This window comes from Hipposideros armiger, unplaced genomic scaffold (assembly GCF_001890085.2).
Source record: "Hipposideros armiger isolate ML-2016 unplaced genomic scaffold, ASM189008v1 scaffold_6, whole genome shotgun sequence".
Lineage (NCBI taxonomy): Eukaryota > Metazoa > Chordata > Mammalia > Chiroptera > Hipposideridae > Hipposideros > Hipposideros armiger.
The window spans coordinates 5,080,716-5,107,431 of record NW_017731356.1 but is presented as its reverse complement, the minus strand read 5'-3'; the positions used below and the strand labels follow the sequence as shown (position 1 = coordinate 5,107,431).

At 37.1% G+C, this 26,716-nt stretch overlaps 1 protein-coding gene across 5 annotated transcripts in view; it reads right to left on the bottom strand.

Annotated features, from left to right (window-relative positions):
- The window catches only part of RABGAP1L (RAB GTPase activating protein 1 like), a 457,210-nt gene that overhangs the window by 313,168 nt on the left and 117,326 nt on the right, over positions 1-26,716 (bottom strand). For all 5 annotated transcript variants that reach the window (XM_019648299.1, XM_019648284.1, XM_019648290.1 and 2 more), the window contains exons 12-13: positions 23,333-23,426; positions 14,215-14,365 (exon numbers count right to left, since the gene is read on the bottom strand). In XM_019648299.1, the coding sequence (XP_019503844.1) occupies positions 14,215-14,365; positions 23,333-23,426 (245 nt within the window). The remainder of the gene's footprint in view (positions 1-14,214; positions 14,366-23,332; positions 23,427-26,716) is intronic.

The window sequence follows — 26,716 nt, the reverse complement described above, 5'->3', positions numbered from 1 at the left end:
AGTCTACCTTCTGTACTTAAATTACCCACAGAAGTTGTTCCAAAATTAGACTTGGGGCTTGGCAAAAGATAGAATACAGTTTTTACAGAACAGTACTTTACTAGTTAGGGAGGAAGAGAAGGAAGGAGAGGGGATGGAAAGGAGGAAATAAAGAAGCAAAGACAGAAAGAGACCTTCAAAAGAATCTCCAAAAAGGTTATATAGAAAAATTTTAAATATGAATATTTATAATGCATTTTCATCCCAAGGCATATTACTTAGCATTTAAATAGCCCCTTTGGTCCAGGAGTCTTTTAAATTTTTTTATTAGTTGATTCATAATTCAAAGTACAGGTACACGGCACTTTGGAAATACTATGCAGTTCATTTTGAGATAGAGAAAAAACAGTTTTAATCATAGTACATTTTCAGAAAAGAATAAAGGAGAAAAAAAATCAAAAAGCCATCAGGAGATATTACCAAAAAAGGCATTTACATTCATTATCTGTTGATTCAATAAAACGTTAAGTGCTTCCTACAATGTCAGATGCAGTCTAAAGATACTATAGAAAAACGTTGGTGAGATAAATGTATATTCTGTATTATCACAGTCACGTATAAGAAAAAGAAGACAGTATAGTACAGAACGGACACAGACCTGAGTGTCAGAGCTCTAGGCTATAGCTTCAGATCTGATCATTATCACTTATTCATCCCATACCAAATACGTGCTTATACCTTTGGATTGCTCATCTGAAGAAAGGGTAACATACCAACTGTCTTGCTTATCCCAGATGGTTAGTTGGAACATTAGGTGAGACAATATTTATGAAGCTTTTTGGGGGAAGAGTACAAACTATGATTAAAATGTCACTAATTTTACCAATAATACTTAAAAATCTCTTAAAGCAGATTTTAATCAAAGAAGAATGGATACCTGACCAATATATGACTATTTCATGTAACTTCCCTTGGGCCTCTATTTATGCATCAATAAAGGGGGGAGGGAATTTTATTACTAGCCTATCTCAGTTTTATAGGAGGCTTTCAAAAGGATAAAATCAGAAAGTATATAGAAAATACTTTATAAACTATGAAGAGGTATTTCTGTGGACCGAATGTTTACATCCCATCAAAATTCATATATTAAATTCTAGCCCTCAAGGTGATAGTAATCAAAAGTGAGGCCTTTGAGAAATAATTAGTGCCCTTATAAATGCTTCCAAGAAAGCTTCCTTGCCCCTTCACCATGTGAAGACAAAGCAAGAAGGTACCATCTATGAACCAGAAAGTGGACCCTCACCAGACATTGAATCTGCCATCTTGAACTTTCCAGCCTCCAGGACTATGAGAAGTCAATTTATGTTGTTTATAAGCTACCTACTTTGTGGTATTTTGTGATAATAGTCCTAATGGACTAAGACAGCTATGAAATATAAATGACTATTCTTATCATAATGAATTTTATTTTCTATTCTTAAAAAGAAAATTTGGAAGTTGTTTAAGTGTGTGTGTGTGTGTGTGTGTGTGTGTGTGTGTGTGTGTGTGACTTAAATCTTGATGACCCTTATTAATTAGGCACAGGCAGCCTAGACACAAGATAATTCTTACCCAATAGGTGGACAAGATATTCGAGCTTGTTACATTTACAATATACAAGTCTCCAAACTGGAAAAAAACAGAGGGCTCTTTTTTTCTCATGAAAAGTATTCCAGAGTATATGCTCTTAAACCAGACAACTGTACTGTTTACTAAGACTTTGGGCAAGTTATATAAAATCATTGTATTTCAAAAGCTACCTTATATGGTAAGATGAAATGAGTTAATAAATTCAGTAGCAAATGCTCAAAAACATCCGCTATTATTATTTTATATCGTTAAAGGCATATGAAATTTCTACCCTCTCAGAACAGTATGTTAATAAGGCTCAGAAGAATCACTCTTGCTCCCCTTCAAAGCACTAAAGCTTGATACATAGAGAGAGTTGTACTTCTGGTATTATGGGTTAAGCCCTAATAAACCAACTATAAGCTCTAGACTAAACACACACACACACACACACACACACACACACACACACACACACCTCACTGGGGGTCTGGAGAGAGAAACAGAGCAGGTATATTTTGGAGAAGAAATGCAAACTTTGAGAAAGAAACTAGCTTGAATGCATTTGCATTTTTGCAACTTTGCCCTGAGGGCAGGACACACACAGTGTGATGCTGGATGGCTGAAGCTCCAATAGAAAGCCCACAACCTTTCCTGACTGAGGAACCAGGGACAAAGCCCAGTAATCACAGCTGCCACAGAGTAAGGAGGGAAATAATGGAAAGGAAACAGCCAAAAAATGAGAACCCTAAATTCTTGTATAACATCTGACCAAGTCTTGGGTAACCCCCAAACCAAGCACACATGGACAGACTATAAGATGGGAGGCTCAAAGTAAATGAACTGAACAGAGAATTGGGTGGCTTAACACCCATAGGCAAGGCTGAGTTTATAGTTCGAGTAAAATCAAATGAAACACTTGCCTAAACAAAAAATCAATACTCTTATAACATTCACAATTTCCAGGAGAGAATTCCAAAATTATTTGACAAAAAAGTACATGGAAACTATAACCCATTTGCAAAGAAAAAGATAATCAACAGAAAACAACTTTAAAATGATTCAAATGGTGAAATTATCAGACAAGAACTTTTAAGTAGTTATTATAACTATGCTCATTAATGTAAAGAAAAATATACTTGCACTGAATAAAAGGAGAAGAAAATTCAGAAGAGAAACTGAAAATATAAAAAAAGATCGAAATGAAAATTATAGAATACAAACATACAACAAAAATTCACTGGATGGACTTAGAATAGAGATGAAAAAAGAAAGAGTGGGTGAACTTGAAGACAGACCAAAAATTATCCTAGCTGAAGAAGAAACAAAAACAGCTGACAAAAAAAAAAAAAAACAACCAAAGAGGCTCAGAGATCTGAGGGGGCAATATCAACAGTTAGAAACCTAGTAGTAGAGGAGATAATTGAAGAGTAAGAGATATTTAAAGAAATACTGCCCCAAGTCTTTCCAAATTTGGTGAAAGACATAAATTTACAGATTTAAGAAACACTGTGGCCCCAAGCTGGATTAACAAAAGACCCATGCCTAGGCATATCATAGCCAAACTGTTGAAAACCAAAATGAAAGAGAAAATCTTGAAAGCAGACAGAGAAAAACAACATATTACATACTGGGGAACAATAATTCAAATGGCAGGACAAGCTATATAGTTTGTGGGTATCAGTGCAAAATGAAAATATAGGGCCCATTGTTCAAAACTATTAAGAAATTGCAAGACAGCAACAGCAGAAAATTTAACCAAGCAGAGCTCTTCTAAGCATGAGCCTTATGCAACTACATGATTCACACAACCATGAAATCAATTCTGGAATGATAATTTACTGTCACCAGAAATTATAAAAGCCAAAAGGCAGTGGAACAACATCTCCAAAATGCTGAAAGAAAAAACTGTCAACCCAATAGTCTATACCCAGGGAAAATACTCTTCAAGAACAAAAGCAAACTAAAAACATTTTCAGATAAAGGAAAACTATGTTGTTACCAACAGATCTGCACCGAAACAATGCTTAAGAATTCTTTCAGGCTCAAAGGAAATGACAGCAGAGAAAAACTTGGATCTTCCCAGAAAGAATGAAGAGCACTGAAAACAGTCATAGATACCTGGATTTTGTTCTTTACCCTAAATACATCACCAAAAGATTTTATAAAAAGTTTTCTGACTGCAATGTGGAAAACGAGGCTGTAGGGAAGTGGGGTGTGTGAAAAAATGGCAGTGCGAAGAGCATTTAGAAAGCTACTGTTGTCATTTCAGAAAAAGATATACCTAGGACTCTAACAATAGAAAGGAAGATGGGGAAAGCCTGTGTTTGAATCCCAGCTGTAACTTTTAACCTATGCTCTTTCCATCTATACCAAACTACACTTCAACAGGAACAAAGTACGAAGTATTTTCTTAATTTATGATATTGGAAGAAGTTGAAGCTTAACCTTCATTCTGTCCTGGAAGGGTCTCTAGAAATATGTTCACATAATTATATGCTTTAGTAAAATTTGCAAAAAAGAAGAAAAGATTTTTTTCCTTAAGGAGCTTCCCCCACCAAAAAAAATTCTATATGTGTCAAGCCCAACAAAATCTGAATCTGTAACATAAAAGGGAGAGATGAAAGTCATATTAGAAATGAAAATTACAAGCTAGTTTATAAATCCTCTTGAGCATTTACAATAATACTAAACATGTCTTGAATGATGAGTGTCATTTAAAAAGTACTCCCACAAATTAAATTAGTAACATTCAACCTAATGTTCTCTAAATCAACAATCTCAGATTAACATATTATATGTTCAAGATCTTACAATTATGTCTATGTCAGTGATCAAATATGCCATGAATAGTATCTAAACTCATTTTCTTCCTGGGAGTGATTTCTAAAAGGCAATACAAATAAAGAGGCTCTTTGGGTTAATGCATTTAGTATGCATCACTTCATTTCCACAGCAGAGACATTGCCAAGCTTTCCTAGAGGGCTGTTTGTTACAATACCCTCCTGGCTACATCTTCACCCATTTCCAAAAAGAAAAAAAATAAAATAAAAATAGCCCTCCAGTAATTTTAACCTCTGTGTGAAGCTACTATCTCCATGATAGAATATTTTTAATTAACGTGGTGGCTTAAGTAAAAGGCTCTTCTCTCAATATAACCCAACAGAAAAAATGTGAAGAGGATTTATCCTCCTGGGAAGTAAAACGTGTTACAATTTTAAATGTGATGGGTCGAGTAGTACAGGAATGAAGATTAATGGAAGTAAAATTTAATTCTTGTTCTTTGGGCTCAAATGGAAAACCTAAGAGACTCCATACATTTTGAGAATTAAAGACAAAACCTGAATTGAAAATGAAAGTGGACAGCCAAAACCCGGGAGAGAAAAATCGTTCAGAAAAATCACCTTCCACTTCTTTGATTCTCTGACTTCCCTTCCTTCTTTTTTCCATCAAGTAAAAGCCAAATGTCAGACAATTCAGATGTTATATAAAGCACAAATTAAGAAAAAAAACTTAAGCCTTATAAGGCAACTATGTTTAACCTATTTTTGAGGTTATCATTTTATATTTATTTACGTAGTATTATTTTAGCTTTTAAACTATATTGTCTTATCTATCCACCTTCTCATAACAATAATAATGTTTAGTTATGAACTCTGTATTACAATGAAGGTCATCCATGATTGTGAAAAAATTTATTAACTATTTTATAGTAAATATTAAACTACATTGTGACTTTTTAGTATATTTATCTTTCTTACATAAGCCAGAATAATTATATGCTAATAATTATTCAAAAAGTATTTCAGAAACATTTTGAATTTGGTACAAACTGGATAGAACTGGGCACCAACCAAGAGAACCTTTGCTCTTGTGTGGCAGTGAAAGCATTCCATGTAGAGAGGGGTCCATAAACAGCAGCAGTGGTAAGAGTATCTCCTGCCTTGCTGAATCTGAACACGGCCTGTTACCTAAGAAAAGTCGGTGATTTGCATTTCTAATTTGGACCAGTGCTGCATCATTTTGGAGGGAGGCACGGCTGTCATCCGTGCCATCTGAACACCGAGGAAGGGAGGTACTAACATTGGTGAGCACCTCAGACAATAAGCACCAGGTCCACTGGTGGGCTGTCAGGCTTCAGCATCTGAAAGGCCACCTCTAGGAAGCCAGTAAGTTGCCTCTTAGTGTTATGTCTCTGGAGGTACTATGTGTTGATGTAGACTTTTATAAGCCTGCAGTTTCATCATGATACAAAGAAGAAACATTCTCTCTGACTTCATGATCCAAGCAATGTTCAATGGGAAACATTAAAAAGAGGGTTGGAAATCATAGATAAATTATAGGTAACTCCAGTTTCTATTTCCAGTTCTGATACACACATCTTCCACTTGACCTTGGGCTGAGTATTCAAGTTTTCAGACGTCTGCATTAACTGTAATACTAGTATTTGAAATCGATCTGATCCAAAGATAATTCACAAAGATAAATTAATACATGTTTCTAAATCAATGAATGTACTGAATAAACATCTATGACAGTACTACAAATAAGGTGAACATTTGACTGAATGATACAAATTAACACAAATCCACATACCCAAAGTTCAAAGGAAACAGCACACAAAAGTAAGTCCAGAGATAGAAAACCTGAATAAAACCTATGGCTCCTGGACTTAACACTGTTCCTTAAGATACTGTCTTGCCCCTATCAGGTGCATCGCATATAATATAGGTTAGTGGCATTTGGGGGTTAAGAACCTTTTCTTCCTTTTGTTAAAGAAACTACAAGTCTAATAGAAATGCAGCAACCTTTAAAAAGCAATTAGTCCGAATTCACAGGACTTTGCTTGCCCTTGCTAAGCATGCCAGGAGGTTTGTAAACATTAGGGTGTGTCGCACCAGCAGTCGTCTATACAAGATTTACCATCCTGAACTATAACTGATTTGAAATAATAGCACAGAATAAATTGATTCCAAAGAGCCACAATTCAAACCAGCTTCATAAAAATATGCTCAGAGTCTGCTAAGCGCCAACGGGCGGGAAGGATACAAGCAAGAGAAAATCATAATTCCAATCCTTTCTGAGGATTGCTTTCCAGTTCTTAACTTCTTAATTTTTCCAACTCCCGTTTCAGAAACCAGTAAAATTTTATATATATATTAAGACAAATGTCAAAAGATAGGAAGCAAAATTAACAAAAGCAACATTAAGTACAATCGTAAAGTTCTAATTAGTAGTCATAATCAATTACCATTTGGAAAATTAAGCAACATCTGATATGCTGACTAATCATCATACAAACACAAACCAGCCTGGGAAACAAGACATATAATATTATACATATATAATGCACCTACTCTTCTGAAAATAAAATACTCTCTCTTATACAGTAATTCTCTGAAAAGACTTCAGTTAAGCCAAATAAACTATTAAGCTAACAGGAATGCTAAAATGATTTAAACAGATAAATTCATTAATAGTTGTTAGATATTTACGTATATTTTGATCAAGCATGACATATATAGGTGTGTGCGTGTTTGTTTATATTTACATATATCTACATACATGCCCAAATGTTATCTACTAAGATTATAGCTAAGTAGCATGGTTTGTTCCAGGATTTAAACATGGTAAGTTTACAAATTAAAAAGCCTTGCAGATCAACCAAAATATTCTAACTCCAAAATTACTGCCCCTGTGTAAATTTACATCTGAAAAGAAGTCCATTAAATATCCAAGTTTATCATTACAAAATACAGTCTGCCAGAAATCCTTAAATTACCCTTTCCAACGGGACATAAGCAGTTAAAGAGTGTTGCTAGGAGCTGGACAGCAAGGAGCTAAGTCTACACTTTCTTTCAGTAAACTAGCCTGAGCAGGCAGCTGATGAGCAGTTTCCTTTTTAATTAGAGTCGTTTCCTGATTAATTAGTCCCAGAACACTTAATGTAAGACTACACTGGGCCACTGGGACGAACAATGATTCTCATCATGGCACTAGGTATCATTTTTTTCCTGAGGATCAAGCTCAATCTATTTTCTGTGCAAATGGGAAAGGGTCTTTTCACAGAAGTGGGTTGGAGAAACGACAGCTCAATATCATTAGCAGCCCCAACCAAAATAAAAGGAATATTTAAATTATCTAGGGGAACTCCTCCATTTAAGTTTCTGTTATAGTTTATACTTTTTATTTCAGAAAATGTTGATTTTAAATAGTATATGTTAAAGATCAATTTCCCTTATGACTGCTTGATCAGCTCTACAGGACTAAATGAGACAGAAATTTTGTAAACATACACGATCCACTTGTGCACATAGTTCAGCTTTGAAACCCTTCAAAGTAAAAATCTGAGGCCCCTAGAAAGTAAAGTAAAAAAGCTTTAGAGACTTTGATTAAATAATCTGTATGAGGACCTTACTTAGAATACCTAAGTGCCAACTAGACATATGGGTAGAAAAACTAAACTAAGCTTTCAATTAAAAATTGCCATTATACTTTTTCAAACAAGAGCTGGAGATTTAAAGAGTTAAATGGAATTAGTCCTTTTCACATCATTTTTGCAAGTCTCAAGGTAAAAGTCATCCATTAAAATGTTAAGTAATTTTCATAAACATGTCAGAAATCAGCCTTTTAAAGAGTGGAAGTGATTGATTTATTCTGACAGTAGTAACAAGTAAAGCTCTCTCTTATAGAAGAAAGTATGCATAACCATAATATTCCAATCCAGGAATAAAAAAGTTTTGAGCAACTTTTACCTAGGGTATTAATGATTCATTAAGAATAAAAATGTTCATAAAAAATTAAAAGTCTATTATGTGCTTAAGAGAAGCATTAACTGATAAAATAAACTGTGAACCTAGAAAAAGTAAAGATTTAATATGGAGAAAAAAGGAACCAAATGAGAAGCATAATAAATTATTATGGTATAACTATTCTTTTAAAATTGCAACACATTGAATTACAATACTTAGTTTGAAACACTCTATGGAATTAACATATTAAATAAATCAAAAGCAAGTTTATGAAATACAGCTTTCAAGTCTGAGAAAATTCTGCAGCATCTATAATACCCCCAACATGGTATTCATCTAGTATCTTCTTGAGGAAGCTCAAATTTCACAAACTAAATTTTTCTATGGTTGACAAGAACCTTTTTTTTTAAAAGATTTTTATTGGGGAATTGGGGGAAGGGGAACAGACAAATTGCTGTCCTTTTGTTCTTCAGTCTAGTTGTGGAGGATGTTGCTTCACTGGCCCAAGTTGGCACCATCATTGCACTCTTCCCAGGCGAGGCAAATCAGTCGCCGGCTTCTGGATGGCCATTCACGGTGGCTGCTGGCCGCTCACGCTGGCTGCTGGCTACACACGGTAGCCCATGGCAACCCACTGCAGCAGGGGCTGCAGCCTATACCATGCCGGGGACTCATGGCAGCCCAGCTCCAGGTTGAGCTGTTGTTCAGCATCTTAGCTGTAGAGGGCAGTGTCACTGGCCCTCATATGTGGGATCCGAACCGGGGCCCTCTGGCGTCCCAAGCCAGCTCTTAACCAACGCGTCACTAGGCCGGCCCGACAAGAACCTTAAATTTACTCAGCGGTTTTTTGCTTTTATCATTTGTGGTTTTTTTTTTCTATTTAATGGAAAAAGGGAATAGAAACAGGATATGAGTTTGCAATAGCAGACATACTCCACATCATATTTTGGGATCTTTATGTGTGCACATGAACAATTACATATCTCCTGCATAAGCTCTAAAAAAGTCATTATTTATTTTATAATGAAAAAAGTTGAATAAACTAAAAAGAAAACTTTTCAATGCCTACTCTTGAAGGCTGTCCCTAAGAACTACTCATTAAATGTGAAGAAAAAAGTGACACTTCAGTTCATCAGCTCTGGTCTATAACTCGATATGTTCTATTAAAAAAATATATTTATAGCTTCTAATCCATTATTTAGTTACAATGCTATAGCCAATTAGCCCCTCTTTAAAAAAAAAAATCATAGACCACTGCCCTATAGAGTTTAATTCATTTGGGCATTCAACAAATATTTATTAAGGGCTAGTGCCAGGCTCTGGGGATACAAAGTACAACAAAATGACAGTTTCTCTATGATGACACAGACTGCTATCTTGTCAGTTTAAAAATCAGCTAAAAGCTGTGCAACTAAAAGCAGCCTGATCTGAGAATTTCACAGGGAATAGGAAACAAAGCAAATACAAAACAACCAATGATGAAAACCATTTTCAGAGCTCCACTGTGGAGAGTTAAGAAAGGGAGGCAAGTATAAAGAGAAAGAAAGACATGATGAAGAGACAAAAGATATAAACTGTAGAGACACAAAAAAGAGAAAGAGAAGATATGAGAAAGATTCGTCACATGATCAAGGAAGAAGCTGCAAAACGAACTGCTACCAAAACATGAGCAGAAATGTGTAGTCTGTTAGGGAGGATTTGGGGTATTTGTCTCATAGGTATCTGTGGTCTCTCCTTTCTTTAACCTTAACACTAATTAATGGTAAACATACCTACTGGGTTTTTTTTTGGGGGGGGGGTTTGTTTGTTTTTATTTTATTTTGTTTAGCTGAGCCATCCTGCCACCTGTTGGCAGCTCAGTGGCAGCTCAGCTCGGGCCGGGACTCGAATCGCTGTTGCTCAGAGCTTGCATTCTTGAGCGAGCTCTTAACCAACTGAGCCACTCGGCCGGCCCAATGGTAAACATATCTAAACATAAATTTGAAAGGAAACGGAAATCAAAGCCAAAGCAAACACCCTGGAGAAAACTCACCACTCCATATAACCCAGTACAATATAAATACGTATGCTCTAGAAATAGGCGCAGATAAGGTCAATAAAGTTATTATGAAATTGGGGTCCAGGAATCACACTGTAATCCCAGGCTCTTGAAAGTTTGTGAGATTTAAGAAAAACATCTCTGCTTTCCTCTTCTCATTAATTTTATAGCTATGAACACAGCTTTCATGCCACTGAGTCACCTAAGCTCGACAATAACCCAAAGCCTTCCCCAGCAGTGCCTTCCTACTCTCATTCCATAACATGAAAATGAAGGAACTTTAGAAAATCATCTTTAATTTACCTCAAAACTACTTACTATGTTTAAAGGATAACAAAAACAATATTTTTTACAAGAAACAGAACATTGTCACTTAAGTACCCAAAAATAATTAAGAATATATTTTTGAATTTTGACAGAAACATGTCAGTGCTGAGGGAGAACCTTTCAGCTTTCAGTGTCACAGATCATTGTAGTTTTCATTACATGCAGGTGTCAATCTAGATATGATAGGAAATGAGCGAGCTCAGAGGATGGGGACCAAGAAAATCGGATTCAAATTGTGTGGGGAAAAATAATAAGCAAAGGTATAATTATAGAGTATGAAACTACTGTCTTTGTTATGTAAGAAAAAAGAAAATAAAAGATACATTTTCTTTTTTTTAATAAAATTTTTAAAAGATACATTTTCTTAAAGAATATCTTTCCATAATTCTTGGTTTCCTTTAATAAAAACTTTCTGGGATATGCATGTTCAAGGCATTTACTTTACAACATAGTGAGTAGTTTTTATTCTCCTTGCCCACCTTATTATTATTATTTTTGTTTAATAAATTTTTTAAAACTATAAATTTTCTGGATAAAGTTTTGTAAATTTTATGTCTGCATCAATAGCAGTCCAGTACAAGAGCCTGTGGCATTTATAAATACCAATGGTACAGACCCAGCTGGAATAACCCCATTCTATCAAAACGCTCATTTCCTACAACCAGACAAGGTGATGGCAGAGAACAGAGCAGCTGTGTAATTAAGCAACACCCTGCCTCTCAATGAAATCTAGTGCTGAGTGTTACTTGACTAACATACCGTATTGGATTTTTCAAAAATCAACCACATAGAGAGAAAAAGCAAACATCTACCTGTAGAAATAATGAACAGTTTCATTTAGTTGTAGAAACTTATCAAATAAAAAAAATACATAACTGATACCATAATTTCACTTTTCTTTTCTTTTTTTTTTAACAGTTTGTAGCAGAGGATAATTTTATTAGAGCAGAATGTTACAGCTCTCAAACCGAGAGGGGTTCCTGACTGGGGTGCCCCTCACTTTTCAATTAAATATTCGCTAAAGGTTATTCAATCATAAGAAAGATACCAATTTAAACATTTCCTCTTGAGAATGTCCAGTAGCTATAATTATAGTACATTCCAACAAAATAGAGTAAGGATTTTTCTTTAGCTGCATGTTTTATTAGAAGCCATCTGCAGCAATAATGCAATGGAGAACAGAAAGAAGACAGGCTTTCTACTCAGCGGTACCAATAATTTGACAAGAACAAACACAGTGACGCTTTATCTGTCCATAGAATGCTCAAGAAAACAGAGAACTTGCAGAATCTTAAAATGGTTGTTTTTTATTTATATTCCAAAAAAGATTTTTGGCAGCAACTGCCAAAGTAATATTTGCTTTGACCTTTTTCGCTCTCTGAAAGAGGTTTGAATGCATTCTCTCTGTAGTTTCTGAAATTGCACTTTTTCATCACAAGTTTATACTGTTTTATATTTAGCCAATAGATAGTATTTTTTTCAGTTCATTGAGTTGAATAATGAATATGTATTAACAGTTCCCAGCACAGTACCTGGTAGATAACAGGTATTCAAACATATATTGAATAGACACTATCATTCTACTTGTTAAAATTCTGTTACATCAATCTAGGTGACCAATGAAATATTCTCTTGTGATATCATTTTGATATGACATTTTCTGAGGTTTTTCATTTCATATGTTTATTCTAACAAGCATAAACTTGCATTACATGCTTCCCATTGAACAAGGGACAGACTGAGCCATGAACAGTGGGTGTAGTTGGCCACTGGGGTGGGAGTGAGGAAGGAAAGAGCATGCTGATTTCGCTTTCTAAGGCTCCCCCGATAGCCCAAGCTATGTCGCCAGCTGGCAGTTGAATCTGCACAAAGCACCCCTCCACGCACCCCCTCTCCTGTCCTGCTCAGACATCTGTAACTCCAAACTCGGACATCATCTTCCCTGTGAAGTCTTCCCGGGCGCACCCAAGCAGAGCTGTCATTACCTCTTCCACACATTTGATTGACGATACCTATTATATAACCTGTGTCATAACATCCTTGACCGATCCATGCACAGGCCTGGCTTTCCCCAGGCTACACTCCACAAGAATATAAACTCTTTTCATCTACAGAGCCCTAGAAACCATGGAGAGCCTGGCCCCTAAAAGATGCTCAACAAAGAGTTACTGAATAAATGAGGGAATTAGTAAGTGAATGAGATTAATACCTGCCTTGCTATCTTGATTATACCAGACAGTCATTAGGAGTGGTTTTTAGACAGAATCATTTGACTTTATGATATACTTAAATATGCATAATCACTAAAATATGAACTCATATAATCACCAGTGAAGTTTTAGGGTTCAAATATTTCATGCTATTCACCAGCTAGAAAACAACAAAAAATAGCCAGACAAATCTGACACTTGATGCTTGTAAAAACGTTCCTTCTCAATTCCACTAGCTGTTATTCACATCATGTGCTCTTGTGAAAAAATTATTCAAATAGAAATATACACACATATTAAAGCAGAAATATACACTGACACCAATACCCATTATCACTATTATCATGTTCTTGATGTAGGATCATATTGGTAAAAATAGTGGAACTAGCTTTGAATGCTTACTATGTGCCTGGCACTTTGTCATTTTATTTTATTTAATTCCCACAACAATGCCAGTAGGTACTACTATTATCCCTGCTTTACAAATGATGAAACTGAGAATATTGGGAGAACTTCTCAAGATCACCAATGAATGGGTGGGAAGAGTGAGGCTCAAATCCAGGAGGACATGTTGGTGCTCACCATGGAGGGAGACCCTGGGTTCAGATTTTAAGCTCTGCTGCTGACGAGCTTCTGACCTTGGGCATATTCCCTACATGGCAGCTGGCATACATGGTAAAGCTCTTATCACATATATGAGCATATACTGTATTGTCAGGAGTTCACAGATAATATTGTGAGAAATTATTCTTTATTTTTCTCCCAAAGCCTGAAATATCTTAAAAGGTATGAAGCCTCTTAGCTGGGAAGGGATATGGCAGCTGTTATGCCGTGAGCAGCCGTTAAAAGTATGCAGTTTGTTTTTACATGAAAAAGTCATCTGACACCCACAGCTACGGTCTCTGAACACTTTTGCTCAGATAGTCCCATCAATAAAAACTTTTTTGAGCATCAACTTCCAACATACTCATGCACTGTACACAAGAATAACTATATTGAAATCTCATATGACATAAAAGCTTAATTGAAAACACTTGAAATATAAATATATTGGTAAGTAGTTATTACAAAGACACTAAAATGAAAAAATGAAAACCAAGGCCTGACGTGTTCCCAGGTGACAACAGAACATTGTTGACCATTACCCAACAAGTGTTCAGAACAAAAGGCAGAGCTGTTCACTGCACCCCACCAGTGCAGTTTTTAAATAGGTTCAAACATTTATGACTTATTGGAGCTATGAAAACAGGATTTATGTAAAACGCTGTCCCATGAGAATAATAGGAAAAGAGCGTCCTACCTTTGTGATAAGAAGTCGGTATCTATCCAGCATTGCCTGGTTGTCATGGCAGCCTGCTAGCAACTGCCATACCTCTGCCCTCAAAGCTTCAGGGACGCCGCTCTTCACCAGGGTGGATAGCCCTTTCGGTCGTGCACCAAGGTTACTGTGCCTGAGAAAACAAGAAAATAACACATTCGCATTCCCATCACCACTGCTGAACTGCTCCTGTTATGAAAAGTAGATTAATGAGTTTATAAAAAAAGGGTAAGCCTGCGTCAAAAAAAAAATGGGGGAGGGGCGTGACATAATGATAGAGTTTAAGCTCTGTGATGCCTTTGACTATTTTTCTTGATCTTATCTTCTTTATTGGTGAGCCATGTTATTCCACCTTCAGGAACAGGTTTTTTTTCCCCCTCTAATTTTCTTTTTTTAATCATCCTATGAACTTATTCATGAATGAATGTGTTAACTAAATACTTCTAGGCAGCATTTCAAGGCATAAAAAGCACCATCTGAATCCCCTGGGATGAATGTATGGCAAGTTAGCTAATGGTGTGTGTATGGCAGGGGATGGGGGAGGAGGGGAAGGAATGCTGAAGCGGAAAGTAGATCACAGGCCTATCGCACCTTGACTGTACCCCTACGTCCGGACCCAAAGTGCTCCCTAAAGGAAGGACCTAGCCCTTTCCTACAAAACCTATACAACTTCACCTTGCTCAGGGAGCAACATATATTTATGGGTCTTACCCACGTCCAAGGATATTTAGAATTGGAACAAATGCAAATAAATGTCTCTTGTCATAAAGTAACGGATCACACAGTAGATATGCCACTATGATAATCTGCCCATCTGAACAAGAAGTTGAATTGTCGTTCCCAGTCCTGTGAATATAAATTCCATTCCTCAGTTTTTTCCTGGTGCCTAGCTTGAACCTGAAGCTATGTTCTATGCCTTTTTGCTCAGATTTTATCTCTACTTGAATTTGCTGCTCACTTTTGATCTTTCAGAGCTGACCCAGGTGGTAACCACCTGGACTCCAACCCTTGATGATGTACTCTGGTTTGTTCTAACATCCTAGGCTCTCATTTCAAGTTTTAAACCTTAAAAGTCATAGAAACCATATGTCTGTTTTCTAAAATTGGCCTCCCAGCTACTTCACCCACTTCCCTAGCTTATACACCCGCTTCTATCTCCAGCAAAGAGCCCGGTTTGGGCATGTCCTTCCTCTGAAAATATGTTTTATGTTTTCCCTGTACTGTCATAACCGGGCTATCTGGAAAAACCGTAATAACTCTAATAACTCAAAAGTTCAAGTGAGGGCCAGCCAAGTGGTGTGTTGGTTAAGAGCTGGCTTGGGACGCCAGAGGGCCCCGGTTCGGAACCCACATATGAGGGCCAGTGACACTGCCCTCCACAGCTAAGATGCTGAACAACAGCTCAACCTGGAGCTGGGCTGCAGTGAATCGATGGCGACGGCGTAGGTTGCAGCCCCTGCTGCAGTGGGTTGCCATGGGCTACCGTGTGTACCCAGCAGCCAGCGTGAGCGGCCAGCAGCTGCAGTGAGCGGCCGTCCAGAAGCCGGCGACTGATCTGCCTCACCCAGGAAGAGCGCAATGATGGTGCCAACTTGGGCCAGTGAAGCAACGTCCTCCACAACTAGACTGAAGAGCAAAAAACGACAGCAACTTGTCTGTTCCCCTTCCCCCAATTCCCCAATAAAAAAATCTTAAAAAAAAAAAGTTCAAGTGAACTCATCCCATTAATACTTTTAATAAACTAGCAGATTTATATCCATTCTGCTTTCTTTTATTCTCTTCAAGGAAAACTTTTATACTGTTGAAGGAGAGAACCTAAGCTGACAATGCTGACAGGCCTGAAGCAAAATGAAGTAAAAAGAGGTAGAGCTTATACAATTTCACAAGCTATGCATGATTAAAGAGCGGTTATGCTGCTAAGTGAACAAAGCAGGTTTCAAAATAGCACTATATATGGAAATATTTTAAATACACATCCTCTTTCTCAAAATTGTATATATGGTATTATTTTAAATATTCTCTCTCTCTCTCTCTCTCTCTCTCTCTCTCTCTCTCTCTCTCTCTCTCTGCCCCAACACATTTTACTCCCTTACAAAACCCATTGTTGACTGCTTTTCAAAACCCACTTTTGTTATGCATAAGGAAGAATGTGGAAGAATCAACTCCAAAGTATCTGTGTAATGGAATTCAGAGGGAAAGAATTCCTTTTATTTTCCCATGCTGTTTGAAATATTTAGAATGATCTTAAATTCTTTTATAATCATACATCAAAAAAGGCATTTCAGTTCTTTAAATTTCTCTCATGAGCTTAAATTAAAAAGTAACTTTGGTTAATTTGGAAACACACCATAGCTAAATAAGGTCCACAAAATACACCAAGTGGAGGGAGAACACTGGTTATTCCTGAGAAGACTTACACATGATGAGTAAACTATTTGACACCTGGAACTTTCTTCCAGCTGTCTCTTCTTCACGATCCAACTGAGTTTAAGATTAGCAAAATAATATTATGCCACACAAGAACCAGGACGAGTTATAAAAGGATCTTTTTCATAATGTATTGTTTGGTTCTGATTATGCTTTTCAATAAGAAACATTTGTGGTTTGAGGGTACCTGAGTTTCCGTACTCTTAGTGTAGAAAACTGAGAACTAAAACAATAGTTTGCAAAGGGCTAAGCTCATTTCCTCTGAAATTAAACACAAACTATTCTGAATTCTGAGTCCCATAATGTATAATATATAAGGGGAGCTCAATGTCATTAAATATATGATATGCTGCATGTTTATAGATTTCAATACGTCATCATTGTGTATCTACAGCTATTAAAACTCCAATAACTACCTCCTCTGTGTGTGTGTGTGTGTGTGTGTGTGTGTGTATGACTTTATTCAACTCCACAGAACTCCACAGTAGCTAGGATACTGTCTCCAACCTTGCACATCAAATTTCTCTAAGTGCTGCAATAGAGTCGCCATCTCTAGCTCTTCCCCTGCCACTCGTCCCTCCACTCAGCTCAATGGCTTCTCTCTCTCCTAGAAAAGCTATCATTTCTGTGATATATGACCTCCCTCCATGCCACTAAATGCCAGGAACATTTTCCAGTCCTTTCCCCGTTGACCATTTTGCTTCCTTTGGCATCAGTGACAACGTACTCCCTCTCTTTATCCCTCACAAACCCCACTGCTGTTGGCTTCTCCTCTGACCATCTCTCTTAAGTACCCCGAGCTCTCTCTCCACACTTTCCCTCAGTGACCTAGCTTCGTTCACTCTCTTGTCTCTGGGCATTATCACCCATGCCCATGCATTCTGAGCTCCAGAGGCTCAAAGGCACCTCAAAATCAACACGCCTGTTTAGTGAAAAGGCCGAGTACGCAAAGCAGCCCCCAAATGCCCAAGGAGCTGATAGGCCAAAGAAGGATGCAGACAAGTCCGCCTGTTGGTTTAGAGATCCAATGGGGCAGAATGCAGTCCTGGGTGGCAGCAGGATGAAGTGGATCCCTGCACAGTTCACCCCCCAGACCATTTGTTTGATGCCCCTCTAAGAAATGGAGCTCGTGTTCCGAAAGGAATGCAGAGGTGATGCGGGGAACAAGACCAGATACCGGGGCTGTGGGGCCAGGGCGAGTTAAACATGGAGGGCGCCTCGCCCCAGAGGAAGGGCTAACCAGTACAGGAAGGACTGATGGTAGTTTGTGATTAACCTGAAGCCTCTGTGCGCATTCCAGAGTCCACAGCAGAGGTGGGCCAGGAAACAGGGTTCAAGCAGATTCATTTTAAACTGGAGTCGGCTTTTAAGGTGAAGTCCGCTCTGCCCACACACCGCCTATGTCTGAACTCATATTCTTTCTCCCTAAATCTGTTTGTTTTCCAGAGTATAACATCTCCGTGATTGTCATTTAGACTGTAATCCATCCAAATTAGAAAGCTAGGAGTTATTGCTGACATTACTCTCCACACCACAATTCATTATCAATCCGTCACTAAGTCTCATTTTATTCTCCCAACCTCTCCAAACTCCATGCACTTCTCGCTCCACTGCCACGGATTCTAATTCCTCTAGACCTCTGCAATAGCCCCGAACATCCACACGTCCCACTAGAATACATTTCCAATACTGCAGGCAGAACGGAAAGGCCAAACAGCTTGATGAACTATTATGTTAACTCAGGTTAGTTTATATAGTGGTTTACATAAGATTTTGGATTTGGAGTAGCTCTTCCTATACAATCATACACACACCCCTTAAAGTTAATAGGCAACAGTCCGTAATGAACATTTTACCATAATATGATTCAACTCAATCTACATCCGGCTTCTAGCTGACCCTCAGCCATTTGTTTGGCCAGGCATACTGGGAAAATCTTTTCTCTTCGCTTGAAAACCTAGGCACAATTTATCTTTACAGAATGACATTTAAAAACAACTAGGTCATTCATAACACCTCATGATTAACAGCTTTAATTTACTGACTATCCTGGTAATAACACAGTACGTAATTACATTGCACACGGCACCCTAGTACTTACAAGGTACTAATGAACATTAAACCCAATGCTACTAGTATAATCTATGACCAGGGAGGACCTAAGCAAAGAACAACTTATAGGAACAATCATTGCTTTCAATGTTTCTGATAAAAATATAACTACGTATGGTCATCGTTTCAATACAAAATTAACTGCAGCTATCAAGAGACTTGGAAATGAGCAACTAGTTATGACATGTTCTGAACTCTGCACTAGAAACATAATAGCTATCTAATTATTCAAAAAGTCACATATAAACCAGATGTGTACTAAATATATAGTAATCATTATATCAATGCGTGGTATAAACTCCACAAGGGCAAGAGTGTCTGTCTTCTTTACTCATGCATCCCAAGCACCTAGAACAGTGCCTGGAACACAGAAGGCATTGATAAATGAATGAATATATTTATGAAAATAAATTAATATGGTCTAGTACTAAAGCTAAGATAAAATAAATGCTTTTTAAAAAGCAAGCATTCTCATTGATTTTAACAGAATAAAAAAGCTGTCATGTACTCATCAGGTTACTTCAAAGGGACATCTTTTCTCAAAACTATCTAGGCATAGAAGAACTTTTTTCTATTTTTAAAGCTGTCCAGGAGAAAATGGCAAAAGGAAGGTATCATTTCTAACAAAAACAGCAGAGAAATCAAGAGAAGAGAAGGAAAGCCACTGAATGATACTGCGAGGTCACTAATGGAAGTAGGGCGATTTTGATAGAGGAGAGGTAGAAATAGGTGGCTATGAAGCTGAAGTTGAATACTATTGTATGTCAACTATAATTTAATACATATATAGTCACAGGATGTGGAGTACAGTGCGGTGAGTGGAGTCAATGGAATTGTAATAGATATGTATGATGTCGGGGGGCAGTGGACTGGGAGAGGGGGGTTGTCACTTTGTGAGGCGTGAAAAGTATAACTATTGCATTGTTTGATACACCTGAAACTAATAAAAAAAAGCGGGGGGGGGGGGACGGCCTAGTGGCACAATGGTTAAGAGCTGGCTTGGGATGCCAGAGGGCCCTGGTTCAGATCCCACATATGAGGGCCAGTGACACTGCCCTCCACAGCTAAGATGCTGAACAACAGCTCGACCTGGAGCTGGGCTGCTGTGAGTCGCTGGCGATGGCGTAGGCTGCAGCCCCTGTGGCAGTGGGTTGCCATGGGCTACCGTGTGTAGCCAGCAGCCGCAGTGAGCGGCGCTCCAGAAGCCTGCAGCTGATGTGCCTCGCCCAGGAAGAGCGCAATGATGGTCCCAACTTGGGCCAGTGAAGCAACGTCCTCCACAACTCAACTAAAGAACAAAATGACAGCAACCTGTCTGTTCCCCTTCCCCCAATTCCCCAGCACTGTTCCCATCCCCACAATTCCCCAATTAAAAAAAAAAAGCGGTGGGGGTGCGGGGAATAGGTGGCTAGAAGACATGAGAATGTGAAGGCAGCAGTTTGACCCATTTTAAAAGGTTCTCTCATAAAAGGAAATAGCCAGAACTGAAATGAAAAGATGGGGAGGGCGGTGGTGGTAAAGTTGGGGATTTCTCCTCCTGCTAATGGAAAGACCTAGATATGTAAACCCAGGCCTTACATTAAGTTACACGAACTGCATTAAAAAAATTTTTCAAGAAAAGAGATAGACTAAAGGTCTTTATAAAGATCCAGGGCACATATTTGGATTCAATTTTCTTGGTTGTTTTCGTCATTTGAAAAATGGAACATTATATTCACGTGAAAAGCAAGGAAGCTACACATGCTCATGCTTAGTGGTCCTAACCTTTCAGGTTTCCTCTAAGTCTAGTTTTACTTTGTTTCCTGACAGATTGTTCACACTCAGCTACATTGAGAGACCACTGATGGGGCCGGCCGAGTGGCTCAGTTGGTTAAGAGCTCGCTCAAGAGTTTGAGCTCTGAGCAACAGCGGTTCGAGTCCAGCCCGAGCTGAGCAGCCGCTGAGCTGCCAACAGGTAGCAGGATGGCTCAGCTAAAAAAAAAAAAAAAAAAAAAAAGAGAGACCACTGATTGAGAAGCCATAGCCCCCTTTGAGAATAAGTATAGCCTTGAAGAACACAATCAAAATGCCTACTAGCTGTATATCAGTTTTCTAATATTCTAATAAGACGATGAGTCGTTCAAAGGTGATTTTCTTTAATATAATAAACCAATACCCAGTTTTTTGCCTCAGGTGTTTGCTTAGTTTTTTTGGTTATAAAATTTTCCTGCTATAAAAGTTGACTTTTATACCTAAATGTTCATGGTCAGGACTATGTTCTTCTGGTCTTTAAAAATATTAGCTTCAACACAATTTCAAAACAAGAAGCAGTTATTCAGAAATAATTCTCCCCAATGCCTCAAATTCAACAACAGGCCCAAAGGAGTCACTTGTGCTAATCCCCATGTCAGCAAACCAAAACTTCATACCTATTTAATGGAAGTTTCGGCGTCCCAAGGAATGCAACGTTAACCAGTCAACCTGGAATTCCCTGGTCAGCACTAATTAGGTCATCTGCCTGCCAGACCCCTGTCTTCCCCTGAAGGCAAGTGATCTGGCCTCACACAATCCACTCTTTGCTAGTCCCATCCCATTTCTGCCTATGAAAGTCTTCCATTTTGTAAAGCTCTTCAGATAGGAGATGCCTGGTTCATGAATCATTGAATAGAGCCAATTAAACCTTCAAATTTATTTTGAATTCTGTTTCTTAAATTCTTAACAGAATCTCCCATCCTGAATACCTGATCACTCTCTGTATCTAACTGGGCTCCTCACCTTTCACCATCCCCAGGTGATGTCTGGGCATCCTGATCGGCCTTTAGCAAGAATCCTATCAGGTGAGATTAGCCAGGATCCCCTATAACCGCTGGTGTTTCGTCTTAGGAATTTTCCATCCACTGGCCTCTGCCCTGCTCCTTGGCCATAAATTTACACTTTTCTTTGTTGTTATTTGGAATTGAACCCAGTCTCTCTCCCCCACTGCGAGACCCCGCTTCAGGATCCCTACACCTAGCACGACAGCCCTGCTTTGAATAAAGTCTACCTAACTATTTTTAACAAGTGTCATGAATAGTTTTGCTTCAGCACTAACTCAGGTCCATCAAAATTGAAAATTGTGCATCTTAAAGAGAGCAATAACGTAAATGAAATTAGTAAAAACAGATTGAGATGAATTTAGACAGGTGGACAATGTTTACATGAATAAATTAACTTCTGGATATAGTGTAGGGAAAAACTGTGAAAGATTTTTAATATGGACTAAAGAGATTAGTGAACATCCTTTCAGTGGAATGTTGGAGCTTCTGAGAATTATCTGGTGCCATAGGGGCATAAGCCTTTATTTGTCTTTGACTAGGCTAATTTACAACTCTCAACCAATAGAAGATAACGTGTAGAAAGCTGATAATAATGCAAAGGTTTTTTGTCCCTAGCTACACAAATAAATTTTGGGTAGAGAATATGAATCTCTAAATCAAATCCTCATTTTGATTGGTTCTAATACCTTACTGATTCCCTATTAATGAATGAGATAAATATATTCTGAGATGTGTTCATGTTATATTTGTACATGTAAGATAAATTAAATTTCTGTTTAACAAAGGCTAGGCAGCTGGCCCTCCCAGCCTCTTAGGCTGTCTCCTTAAAAACATAATAGGCTCAACACTTTGATCAGGAATTGGATAAACCAGTTTCCATGTTTTACAGTGAGAAGTCATGAGCCTTCCAACCCTTGGATCTATAAATACACATCTCCAAACTAACTCAGGACTATAGAAGGATATGCACAGGAGACTACCATAAAAAACATTCATTTGACTCATAAGAAGTTAAAAGAAGCTTTACTTGTTCTTTCTTCTACTATATAAAATGTGAAATTCTCCCCAGGTTTTGTAGTTACTACTGGACTACCTACATGCATATAATCTGATGTGCATACTCAAAAAATCGTGTTTTCCCTATATCTATACTGGTACAGTGGAGTCTTTTTGTTGGCAAGATTTTTCAATGTTACCAACATATGATACTTAAGATCTTTTTAAAAAATTAATTATAATAAATATAAACAGTACTTATTATAAATATAAACAGAGTACTTTTTTGTATCTCCAGATAAAATACCCCAAAATGTGAAGTAACGGTTTTAGTCAGAAAGAATACAACAGGCTGAGTTACAGTTCATAATCAATAGTAAAATGAGTATTTCTAAACTCTATAGCCCCTTTTAGTAGTGATAGACTTACTAGAGAAAGGGAATGTAACCCTTTAACAACAGATATTTACATGTATCAGTAATAAAGCATAAAATTGACTACGCTGAGCAATGTTATGTCTGAGTGAAATAATAAGGCAAATATATCTTCCAAAAGTAAGTTAAATAAGATCATAGTAGGAGAAGACCTAGCCAAGCATAAAGAGTATCTATGAATTATATTTTAACTTTTATGTTTTTAAAGGACATTAAAATATTAATATTAGGATATATAAACACATAGATTTTAATACAACAAATTATATAATATAAATCTAACTAACACATCAATTATGTAAATGTAAAATTTTCAAAAAACAAAAAAAAATTTACCATCTTCCTAGCAATTCTCCCCAAGAATATAGGATCTTCTGTGAACAATCCTTAGACACATCACCTGTTCCACTTGAGAGTTCATTATCACTCTCTGCAGAAGAAACACAAAAACAAAGACAACATTATATGTATTAGATATTTACATATTATAAAGCAAAAAACATGACTACGTGGCTAAAAAAAAATACTTCTGATTATATTATTACACCCACTGCAAAAATAACAGTAAAAACTTCATTCATATAATTTATTTTAGTGTTCAGAGAAATATTTTCAAAGCATAAACTTTTCATGAAAATACTTACCCACACTTTACATAGTATGAAACTGAAAATACCTACAATAGCTTTATCCAAATAGTACAATGTAAAAGCTAATAGTAACGTAATTAGAAATTCCCTACTCACCAGATTAATAGTCTCAAATATTAATATTTTATTGGTGAGACCAACAAATACCAAAACCAGGGTCAGACATATATATCAATATATAACACGGAGAAACACATATGTTATGATACAAACACACCAACAACCTGAAATTTAAAAATAAAATTTAAGGTTTTAAACATATATTCACAAGTACGAGAGATATTTTTGACTAAAGGAAACTGTTTGGTCTTTTAAAATGGCAACTTTACAAAACATTCCAAAATGTAAAATAATAGTTTTAGAAAAAATAAGATGGGTTGAGTTACAGTTTACAGTCAGTCGTGAAAATGGGTAATTCTAACAGAGTAGGTAGAGACAATAAAGGTAATGGGCACAATTTATCTACATTGTAACAAGGCCTCCGACACAGTACTACACAAGGAAAGGCTGGAGAGTGCTGCCTAGATGATCCAATAAGCTAGATAAGAATCTATCTGGCTGATAGCAGCTGCTAGGTTTCTCAGTGCTGTTACAGTATACCAGGGATGGGCATTAAATGAATCCCACAGGGATCTGTGTTAAGAACAGTGTTACTGTGCCTACTATAAATCCAATGATCCGAATACAAATTAATTCATATCAGTAGTTAATTCAATCATTACTGTGATAGGTAAAGGCTTATGTGGCCAGGTTAAAAGATTTGGTCATATCCACACACAAAAAAACCTGTATTGCATATTTAGGAAAATATAATCAAAACATATGCACACACACAGAACAATGCTTCCACAGCTTTAAAACAGCATTGGATAAACAAGGATTATGAGGGATGTTATACTGAAAAAGTGAACATCATTCTGGAAATTGGGATAAAGGGTAGGAAGGTGTCCACTGACATCACTGCTCTCCAACGACCTCACACAAGTAACTATGAAGTTTGCAACAAGGTCACTGTGAAAATAATACAAATCAGAGACATTTTCCAAGCAAAAGCAAATGAAATATTACTAAATATTGGAGAACAATGTAAACAAAAGCAACTAGAGCTTTAATAGTAAAATATCTTAAAGAACTATTCCCTGTAAACAACTATTATTTATAATCATTATTTTTCATCTAAACTGAGGCACTTTTGAGAGTTAAAAGGGACATTATCAAAAATTACAGTAGAAAACAGGTTAAACTTAGACTACCTCAGGCAAGCAGGGGCTGCTGGTCACCCTTCTTATAAAGTGGCACCAAGTTTATAAGTACTTATAAACTGATATTCAATTAAACAGGATCTCAGATGGTCCCACCTGAAACTCTATTTTGCTCCACAGTAACTGTGACAAATTTCCAAAGTATTTGATGAAGTTGTACATGCTAAACTGGAGAACAAAATCTAAGAACACAATGAAAAGGAAAAAGAAAAATGGAAACAAACATTGATGGATATCATCAATCTTGATGATGATAAAAATCAGAAAGTACTATTAACACAGAGAATCTATCCGATTCTTATTAATCTTGTTGGGAAAGGAATTCCTAAGCATGAAACAAAACCAAAATGCCAGAAGAAATGTTAAGATATCTGACTACCTATAAATTAAAAACTTCTAAGAACTAAGGCATACAATATATATATATATATATATATATATATATATATATATATAAATTTCAGCATATTACACGGAGCTATTTTCAATATCATACCAAGGTCTTACTAAACAAGAAAATAAAGAAAATGCAACAGAGAATTGGGTCAAGGACAGGAATAGAGTATAGGTCATAAAATATAAAATACAACTAGCCAATAAAGAAAGCCCTAACTATTAATAATTTTTCAATGCAAAAAAGAGAAAAAAAAAAGAAAACGAAAAAAAAAGAAAAAGTAATTTTCAATGCAAATTAAAACAATGAAACATATTCACCAATTAGATTGACAGAGAGTATAAAGAATAATAATACTTGTATTGTTAAAAGAATGGGGACTCAGCCAAGAAAGTTAATGCTTAAATGAGAGCAATCTTTTCATTTATTAAGATTCTAAATTAATACACTGTTTGATCCAGCAGCGCTATTTCTAGAAATTTATTTTCCAGAAATACAAATGCCAGGGATAGACATAAAAGGATTTTCATTGAAAACTATCAAGAATCCATCAATAGAACTTGTATTGACTAAATTAAGGAATAGTCATTCAAAAACTACTATCCATAGTTTAAAAGAATTATGTAATCCGATCAGAATGGCTATCATCAATAAATCAACAAACAACAAGTGCTGGCGAGGCTGTGGAGAATAGGGAACCCTGGTGCACTGTTGGTGGGACTGCAGATTGGTGCAGCCATTATGGAAATCAGTATGGAGGTGTCTCAAAAAACTGGAAATCGAACTACCGTATGACCCAGCAATTCCACTCTTGGATATCTATCCAGAAAAACCCAAGACGCTAATTCGAAAAAATATATGTACCCCTATGTTTATTGAAGCGCTATTCACAATAGAACAAGACTTGGAAACAACCAAAATGCCCATCGGTAGATGTCTGGATTAAGAAACTGTGGTACATTTATACAATGGAGTATTACTCCGCTATAAAGAAGAATGAAATCGTACCATTTGCAACGATATGGATGGACCTAGAGACTATTATGTTAAGTGAAATAAGTCAGTCGGAGAAAGACAAATACCATATGATTTCACTTATATGTGGAACCTAAAAAACTGAATGAACGAGGGAAGTGGGCAGAGGTGGTCTCAGAGATGTGGAGGAGCAACTGATGGCTGTTGGTTGGGAGGGGGTGGGGATGGGGGAGTGGGGAAGGAGGTTAGACAGCATAAATACATAGCTGCAGTGTTGCCACAGGGACGTGGAAGACAGTTTGAGGAATGTAATTGATGGTGTTGTGAATATTTTGTGGGGTGTCAGGTGGTTACATGTCTTGCTAGGGAGACTGCATCATGGATGGGGAAGAGGCTTGATCACTGCACTGTACCACCTGAAGCTGATGTTGTATAATAT